The 9103-nt window shown below is 68.0% G+C and overlaps 1 protein-coding gene across 3 annotated transcripts in view; it reads right to left on the bottom strand.

The window, feature by feature from the left end:
- Positions 1-232: 232 nt before the first annotated feature.
- LRP1 (LDL receptor related protein 1) overlaps positions 233-9103 on the bottom strand; it is a 177105-nt gene continuing 168234 nt past the window's right edge. For all 3 annotated transcript variants that reach the window (XM_037883672.2, XM_037883673.2, XM_043532632.1), the window contains exons 76-89: positions 8780-9048; positions 8521-8699; positions 7636-7742; positions 7084-7200; positions 6550-6726; positions 5856-5996; positions 5374-5547; positions 4671-4832; positions 4205-4379; positions 3628-3732; positions 3172-3236; positions 2765-2855; positions 2270-2414; positions 233-2042 (exon numbers count right to left, since the gene is read on the bottom strand). In XM_037883672.2, the coding sequence (XP_037739600.1) occupies positions 1902-2042; positions 2270-2414; positions 2765-2855; positions 3172-3236; positions 3628-3732; positions 4205-4379; positions 4671-4832; positions 5374-5547; positions 5856-5996; positions 6550-6726; positions 7084-7200; positions 7636-7742; positions 8521-8699; positions 8780-9048 (2048 nt within the window). In that variant the 3' untranslated portion in view covers positions 233-1901. The remainder of the gene's footprint in view (positions 2043-2269; positions 2415-2764; positions 2856-3171; positions 3237-3627; positions 3733-4204; positions 4380-4670; positions 4833-5373; positions 5548-5855; positions 5997-6549; positions 6727-7083; positions 7201-7635; positions 7743-8520; positions 8700-8779; positions 9049-9103) is intronic.

Below are 9103 nucleotides of genomic sequence, written 5' to 3'. Positions count from 1 at the left end.
CAGGTCAGGGGCTGCCTCTCGCCCTGGGTCAGCCCAGGGCCTGGCACGACCGGGCTCTGATCTGACGGGCTGGGGGCTGTCTCGTGCCCTCGGTCGGCATCACCCGGCTCCAGTGTGCTGGGATGGGGGCCGTCACCCTGTGCCTGCAGCAGCTGGGGCAACGTCGCCCCAGTCCCAGGTGAGCCGCTGGCGCAGTAGCCCCCCAGCCCCCTCCAAGCAGCAGGAGCCGGGACGCAGTTTTTAAAAATTTTATTTATAACAATCTCTGTGTTTAGTTGTAAAGTAATCCAGCAAAAGTTATGAAAAGGCGCCCCCCCGCCAAAGGCCGGAGGGGCCCCGCCCCCCGCAGGCGCTATCCCGCCCCTACTAGAAAAGCTAGGCCATTCGATTCGGTTTTAAAAAAAATGCCGGTGGGAGAAACGAGGGGAGATGAAGCTGGCCCCGTGGGGCAGCCCTAGGCGAGCCCGGTGCCCGGCGCGGTGCCCGGGCCCCCCCTTCGGCCGCAGGAGCATGCACTAAACATGGCGCCAGGCGCAAAGGGAAGGAGCCCCCCGCAGGGGCCCCAGCTCCAGCCCCCCCAGCCCCGATGGAGCCCCCCCCCCCCCCCCCCCCCCGGGAATCAGTGCCGGGGCCGGGGGAGGGGAGGAAAAGGGGATCCCACCCAGAGAGTGCTCTGGGGCAGGTGATTGGTGGGATGGGAGCGGGACGAGGGAAGGAAGGTGATTGGTGGGATGGGAGCGGGACGAGGGAAGGAAGGTGATTGGTGGAATGGGAGCAGGGGCGGGAAGGAAGGTGATTGGTGGGATGGGAGCGGGACGAGGGAAGGAAGGTGATTGGTGGGATGGGAGCAGGACGAGGGAAGGAGGTGATTGGTGGGATGGGAGCAGGGGCGGGAAGCAAGGTGATTGGTGGGATGGGAGCGGGACGAGGGAAGGAAGGTGATTGGTGGGATGGGAGCGGGACGCGGGAAGGAAGGTGATTGGTGGGATGGGAGCGGGACGCGGGAAGGAAGGTGATTGGTGGGATGGGAGCAGGGGCGGGAAGGAAGGTGATTGGTGGGATGGGAGCAGGGGCGGGAAGGAAGGTGATTGGTGGGATGGGAGCAGGGGCGGGAAGGAAGGTGATTGGTGGGATGGGAGCGGGACGAGGGAAGGAAGGTGATTGGTGGGATGGGAGCAGGGGCGGGAAGCAAGGTGATTGGTGAGGTTGGAGCGAGGGAATAGATTGGTGGGACAGGATTGCAATGGCGAATGGGGATGGGAGGGGCGGGGCTGAGGACAAGGGGGAGGAGCTCTCATCACTTTCTCCCATGCGCCATCTGGCTCCTCCCCCTGCAGCTGCTGGGCGGGGAGGCTGCATGTAGTGGGGGGATCGAGTCACGGTGTCGGCCCCAGACTGATTTGTTCGTCGCTTCGGGGGGGGGCTGGACATGGCGCCCCGGGGGGGAACCCAACCGAGGAGCCGGCAGCTCCGGGGGGTGTGTGGGGGGGGTGCGCGTGTGTGTGATTGCAGGGTTAATGTTGCCCCGCAGCCCCCCCAGCCAAGGGGGGATCCCCGCAACAGCCTTGGACCCAGCCCTATGGAGCCAAGCCGGGTATTCCCCTCCACTTTAACCCCTCGCTGTTCCTGCTCCGACACCCCCCTGGCTTCACCCCTCGCTGTGCCCGCTCCGAGATGCCGGCTCGTCCCGCAGGGGGAGCCTGGCCCGGCCCGGGGAATAGACAGGTAATAATACTGCTCACATATAAAAGTAATAATCCTTCATTTGTACATTTATACAGTGTCTGTCCCCCCCCACCCCATCTCTTTATTGGCTTTTCCAAACCGGCGGCACCGCAGCCCCCTCCCCCCGTCTCTGCCCCCTGTGCTAGGGGGTTGCCCAACCCCCCCATCCCTGCCCCCTATGCCAGCGGGTCAGCCAGGTCGTCGTCCGCGCCCCGCGACAGCAGCTCCCGCTTCTCGTCCGTGCTGGCCAGCGAGTTCCGGCTGTTGTGGGCTCCCATGTAGAGGGTGGCGTAGACGGGGTTGGTAAAGTTGGTGGGCTGGGGGAGAGAGCGAGGGGTGAGGAAAGGCAAGGAGACGGGGGGACAGAAGGTCCCCATGGGGGGGAGCCTCCCACTGTCCACCCCATCTCCTCTGCAGTCCCTGCCCCGTCCCCCTTCCCCACCCCAGACTTGAGAGCCTCCCCCTCCGCAGCCCCTGCCATCTCGGGCCAGCGGCACCCCTGCTGCGGGGTCCCCGTGGGGCCGGCTCCCACCCCCACCCTCACCTTGTCTGGGTCCAGGGTGAAGTCGGCGTCCAGCAGCTCCCCCACGTCGTCCTCCGGCTCCCCCTCGTACATCTTGTAGGTGGGGTTCCCGATCTCCACGTTCATGGCGCCGTTCGTCATCCGCTGGTGCTGGAAGCCCTTGGCGCTGGGGAGCAGGGGGCAAGCACAGGGTCAGCGCTGGGCATGGGGGGCAGAGGCAGGTGCCTGTCAGAGCGGGGGGCAGTGTGTGGGGCAAAGTGCATGGGGAGCCCCATGCTGCAGGGAGTGAGCCATCCATATCACAGGGGCAGGGCCCCACAGCCAGGTGACCCTATGACTAGGATCTCAGCCCCGGGGCCCAGGGCCAGGCCCCCCAACCGACCCCCTGTCCCGATAACTCCTCCCCCGGCCCAGAGCCAGATCCCCCAAAACCGCCCCGTCCCAGTAACACCTCCCCCAGCCCAGTACCAGGCCCCACCCCCAGCCCAGTAAGATCCCGCCCCCCCCACGACTCACCCTTTAACCCGCCGCTTGTACCAGAAGACGGCCAGGACCAGCAGCACGATGAGCAGCAGCAAAATGATGGGGATGACGATGGAGGCCGTTCCTGGGGCGGCAGGGACAGGCGGCGCATCAGGGCCCAGCTGGGGAGCCCCTGACCCCCCCCAGGCCCGGCTCATGTTGTGGGCTCCCCACTGTCTGGGACGATCTGGGGCATGGTGGGCTCCCCACTGTCTGGGGCGATCTGGGTCTGGCGCCGAGGTGCGCGGGGGGGGGGCTCAGCCCCTCGCCAGCTGAAAGAGGACTCAGATATTTCTATGGGGGAGCAGTGGGATGAGCTGGCTCTGTGGGTGCAGACACCCGCCCTCCCCCGGGGATCCCCAGGGGGCAGGGAAATGCCCCCCCCCCAACCATATACATACGGCCGCTCTGCTGCTCGCTGACCACAAACTCCTCGCACCGCAGCCCCGTCAGATCCGTCGTGCACCTGGCAGGGCGGGAGGCCAAGCGCAGGATTAGGGGGAGCGGGGCGCAGGGATGGGGGGCACACGGAGCAGGAACACAGGGAAGGGGCACGTGAATCAGGGAGGGAGCGGGTGGGGGAGCACGGAGAGTGTCTGGACTGGTGGCTCGCAGAGCGGGCCCCCCTGCTACTCGTGCCTCCTCCATTTCGGGGGGGGATACCTCCCCTGTTGTTGGGGGGCTCTGCTGAGATTCGGAGCAGGGGACACACCCCGGCTACTCCCACTCAGGCAGCTCCTGGCAGGACAAGGGGGCTGAGCTGGGCCTGCATGGGGGCTTTGCCATGGGAGTGCCCGGCCGGCAGAGCCGCCCCACAGCCCCGTCACCCCCATGCCACAGGGCCAGGCGGTGCTTACTGGCATTCTGGCATCTGTGTCCTGCTGTTCATGGCGCAGGTGCCCCCGTTCAGGCAGTAGTTGTCGCAGGTCAGGCAGCTCCGTGCCACCTTGCCATCCGGGCAGCTGTAGGGCAGAGACGGGGCAGGGTCAGCGCACGCACCCCGATCCCTCCTCGTGCCCCCACACTGCCCCTGGCCCCCCCCAGCTGTAGGGCAGAGATGGGGCGGGGTCAGCACATGCACCCCGATCCCTCCTCAGGCCCCCCCTCCCACTGCCCCTGCCCCCCAGATGTAGGGCAGGGCATGGTCAGCACACACATCCCAAACCCTCCAGGTGCCCACCCCACTGACCCTGCTCCCCCTACCACGCCTGCAGCCAGGGAGCTGGGCGCGAGGGCTCTCCAGGCGGGGCCGGCCGGGCGCAGAGCCAGCTCCCCTCCATGCCCCCGATCACCAGGGCGCTGTTCTGGGCAGAGCAGCTCGGTGCCCCTGTTCTCCTAGCCCTGCCCCCATCACAGCCCCTCCCCCCAGGCAGGCTCAGCTGCCCCCAGACGCCGGGCGTGGCTGGCACCCTTCCCCCGTGAGCGGACACTTACGTGCAGGTGACCTCGCCGGTCTGCTTGTTGATGCTGCACGTGCCCTCCTGGCAGCGGGAGCACTTGCTGACCTGGCAGCGGGCGCCCTCGTACTGCGGCCGACAGCGGCACTGCTTGGCCCCGCCGGCCGCCAGCTGGCACACGCCCTCGTTCTCGCAGTAGTCGAAGCACTGGCCTGTGGGGGAGAGGGCAGGCGGTGGGAGGGGGGAGTGGAGGGAGCAGCAGGGCCCATGCCCTGACCTCTTGGCCCCACTCCCCTCCCTGCTGGGGAGAGAACCCAGGAGTCCTGGCTCCCAACCCCACCCCCCCTCTCTGACCGACCACTAGACCCGACTCTCCTCCAGCTCTGGGGAGAGAACCCAGGAGTCCTGATTCCCAGCACCTCCCACCCACCCTGCTCTGACCACTCCGCCCCCCCCGCTCCCGGCTGGGGAGAGGACCCGGGCGTCCGGCTCGCCCCACTCACGGTACTGGCAGTGGTCGCCGAGGAAGCCGGCCGGGCAGCGGCAGTTGGGCTGGTTGCCCTGGTTGACGCTGCAGCTGCCGTTGTTCAGACAATATTCGGCACACACCTGCTGGTTGCACCGGGGCCCGGTGAAGCCGGTGGGGCAGCGGCACGTCGCCATCCCTGGGAAGGGGGCCAAGGCGTCAGCGGGGCGGGGCCGCGGGACTCGCTCGTGAGGACGCTGACACAAGAGCCTCGGGGCTTCGGACCCTCCGCTCAGCTCTGGGCACCGAGGGCAGCCGGATCTGCCCAGCTGACGCTCGGTCACCACACCGGCCCTGCCCCGGTCCTGCCCCCCACGCTGGTGCCGGGGGCTCCGGGGCACGGCCCAGCCGGCCCCGTATCCCTGGGCACCCGCAGCTCCCAGCCACACCACCCGGCCCCTCCAGCCCCGATCTCAGCCCTGTCGGACCAAAGCCAGGGCAGCTACCCCGTTCCCCCTCCCCCAGCCCCACGGGCCCCACCTACCCCGGGGCCCCCTCCCCCAGCCCCACGGGCCCCATCTCCCCCGGTGCCCCTCCCCCAGCCCCACGGGCCCCACCTCCCCCGGTGCCCCCTCCCCCAGCCCCACGGGCCCCACTTACCCCGGTGCCCCCTCCCCCAGCCCCACGGGCCCATCTCCCCTGGCGCCGCCCTCCCGGCCCTGGCTGGCAGCGCCCCGTACCTGAGGGGGAGGCGGCGCAGGTGCCCCCGTTCTGGCAGTAATCCCAGCACTGGTCCAGCTGGCACTTCTCGCCGTTGTAGCGCGGCTGGCACCGGCACTTGGCCTGCTTGCGGGCGTTCAGGAAGCAGCTCCCCCCGTTCAGGCAGACCAGGTCGCAGGTGTCGCTGGTCGGGACTGGAGAGCGCGGGAGGGGCGTGAGCGGGGCGGGCACAGTGCCAGCCGAGGGGCTGGTACCGCGCCCTGTGGGCACACAGCTCTGGGTGGACCAGCAATGCCCCGGACTGGGCCAGGGGGCAATCTTAACCCTTACAGTGCCAGCGGGGGCAGGGGAACGTGGTGACCACCCAGCGGCGCCCCCTCTTGGGCAGAATCCCTTGGCTTGCGGCTGTGCTAAGGGCGTGCGGCCTGTTGGAGGGGGCGTGGCCTGTTGGAGGGGGCGTGGCCTTGCTGCAGCTTCCTCCCCCCCGGGGGGCACCACCTACCGACGGGCGAGACGGTGGGCGAAGGGATCACCACGCACGTGCCGTTGTCCAGCCGCTTCCCGTTGGGGCAGGTGCAGACAGGGCCGCTGGGGCTGAGTAGACAGAGCCACTCGCATTTCTTCCTGTCGCAGGGATTGGTCACTGCGAGAGAGAGGGGAGGGGCGTCTGGGCGAAGGGAGCGCAGGGTGGGGGGTACCTGGCCGGGCACCCCTCGGCCGTCCCAGCGCTCGTAGCATCACCCTCCGGAGGCGCCCACCCCCTGGGGCTCTTCCCAGGCTGCCGGCTGCCCGGCATGCTGCTGTCGCTCCTGGCTGTACCCGCGCCGGCCGGCTGCCTGGCCCCTTCTCTCTAGGGCAGGGCTGTGACTCCCCGCGTTGGAGAGGTCTAGTTCTGAGTCCTCTTCCCCCTCCCTTGTTTGTGCCACGCTAGGTCCGAACAACAAGCCCATCTACCCTGGTATCCGGCCCCCTTCCCTGCTGCCCCAGATCAGACCAATGGGCCCATCTGACCTTGTGTCCCCCAGCCCCGGCCACCCCAGCTCAGGCTGGAGAGGGCTGTTCAGTGGTTGTGACCCCTCCTTCCTTTACGGCTAGGCAGAAGCGGGTGCCCAGTGCTGTAACCCAGGCCGTGCTCCGGGCAGGGCAGAGGAGGCCGAGCAGCCCTGGGGGGGTCCCTGGCTGGCCCCGGCACTCACCATCCGGCTGCTTGTACTGGTGGTAGAGCACCACGTCGGTGGCATGGTTCAGCCCAGACGTCAGGTTGGTGACGGGCCCGTGCCCGAATTTGTGGATCTTGAAGATGCGATTGTTAATGTAGGTGACGCCGTAGATGTAATCCTCAAAGATGTCGATGCTGAAGGGGTGGCTCAGTCCTGGGGGGACAGGGCGGGAGGGGTGCAGAGTCAGCTGTAACCGGAGACCTGCTGCGTGTCTGGCCAAGGGCCCCTCTACCCCGGTATCAGGCCTGCTGCGGGAACGGGGCAGGACACGGGACGCAGCACGATTGGCTGAGTCGAGGGGGGAGCGCTGGGGGCGGGGGCTCCTCCGCAGCTGCTCACTGGTGACCCCTTGTGGGCAGTGGGGGAACAGCTCCGGTCCCTCTGTCTCGGTGCGCTCTGGAGACCCGATGCCAGATCCCCGCGCCCTGGGAGGGGGTGGGTGGTGGCTGCCTGTCCTACGGAGACCTCCCCCGCCCCAGCCCAGCCCGGGTCTCTGCGGCAGCCTCTCACCTTTCTTGTTATCGATGGCCACGACGGGGTCGGTGCCGTCGAGACGGATGCTGCCGATGACAGAGAGCTTGGCGTCGGCCCAGTACAGCCGCTCATTGTGATAGTCGACAGCCAGGCCTGCGGGGAGACACGCGCTGAGACCCCGTCGGTCTGCAGCCCGGCCGGGCAGCTCTGCACAGCCAGTGAGTCGCGGGCCAGACACCCTAAGATGGGCTGAATGGCAGCAGGGCCCGGCTCCCAGAGTCCCCAGGTGCGGGACCCCCAGGAAGAGGGCAGATGGGGCAGATGTGGGGTGTTGCAACAGACTCTCCAGGTACCCAAGCGCTTCGAAGCGGCGTTGGTTACAGACGAGGGAAACCGAGTCACAAAGCAACCTACCCAAAGCCATACAAGACAGAGGCAGACCTGGGAAGAGAACCCAGGAGTCCTGGCCCGGTGCCCTCACTCCGGAGCATGCTATCTGCCTGAACCCTCGCTGGGTGGAGGGGGACCCACAGCCCCGTTTTGAGCTGCTCACCCCCTGCCCCACCCACCGTGCCCGGCCCTGCTCACCTGTCGGCCACTGGATGTTGTCCTGCACCAGCGTCTCCCTCATGGTCCCGTCCATCGCGGCTGTCTCGATCTTGGGGTGGTTGCCCCAGTCGGACCAGTACATGGTCCTGTGAAGGGAGGAAAGGCCGTGGTGGAGTGGGTCCCTGGGGGAGGGGCGGAGCGGCACGGCCCCTGGTGCCCAGCCTCCGACACTGCAGTGCCCCAGGCCCGCAGCCCCACTGACCTCAATGGCCTGTTTATGCTGCAGAGACGAGGGATGGAGCCGGAGGCACGCTGGGAACCCGGCTTGGGGCATGATGGGCCCTCAAAGGGTTAATCCGCACCAGCCCCGAGGAGGGAGACCTTGGTGCCTCCCCATGGCAGTTACTCCATCGCCCCACGACGCCAGGGGCCTGGGCACTCACACCCAGCAGGGATCCCCCCGCCCACACGCCCCAGGGGGATACCCAGACACCCACTGGGGCAACCTGAGGCTGCCCAGACTCCCTGGGGTAAGATGGGGGCCTCTCCAGCCGGCAATGGGGGGCATGTGTTGTGCGGGAGGGTGGTGGCAGATGAGGGGAGCTGGATATGAGGGTGGTGTGCGGGTGCCAAATGAAAGAAAGGGGACGGGACAGGGGAGCTGGATACAGGGGTGGGGGTGTCTCTTACCCTCAGAGCGGGTCAACCACTATGGCATGGGACAGGGTGGGGTGCAGGGGCTGGATGGGGGGGCAGGGTGTGAGACGGGGTGGGGCGCGGGCGCTGGATACTGGGGGGCACGGCATGGGACGGGGTGGGGGCTGGATGGGGGGCAGGGCATGGGACGGGGTGGGGTCTGGATACAGCGGGGGGCAGTGCAGCGGGTGGGATGGGGGTTCTGGATGGGGCGGGGGCGTCTCGTACCCTCGGAGCGGGTCGACCACGATGGCGTGGGGCTCGTCGATCATGCCCGAGATCAGCGTCTTGCGGTTGTCGCCCTTCATCTGCGCCACCTCGATGACGTCGCGCCCGGAGTCCGTCCAGTAGACGTTCCCGGCCACCCAGTCCACGGCGATGCCCCGCGGCATCTTGAGCCCCGAGATCTGGAAGGCAGAGAGAGGCGGGGCCTTAGCGCTCTGGCCCGGCTCGCCCCGGCCCCCCGGAGCCCCGAGCGCCCGCTCACATTGAGGTGGGTGACGCTCCCGTCCAGCTGCCGGCGGTTGCGGTTGGAGGCGGTGGAGGCGGCAGACGACGGCAGCTCGCGGTAGGAGATCTTGCCCGTGTGCCAGTTGGTCCAGTAGATCTTGTTGCCCTTGACGTAGATGTCCATGGCGTCGATGCGCACGTTCTCGTCGCCCTGGAAGGCCGGCTCGTAGGCCGAGTTGGGGTTGAAGGGGTACATGCTGCGGATCTTGTTGTCGTCGGCGATGTAGAGGATCTGCTGCTCCGAGCCTGCGGGGGGAGAGCTGTCGGCTGGGGGCCCAGTGGAACGCAGCTCTCAGGGGGC

This window comes from Chelonia mydas, chromosome 20 (assembly GCF_015237465.2).
Source record: "Chelonia mydas isolate rCheMyd1 chromosome 20, rCheMyd1.pri.v2, whole genome shotgun sequence".
NCBI lineage: Eukaryota > Metazoa > Chordata > Testudines > Cheloniidae > Chelonia > Chelonia mydas.
Note: the sequence above shows the minus strand (reverse complement) of the source record. Positions and strands in the feature narration are given on the sequence as shown.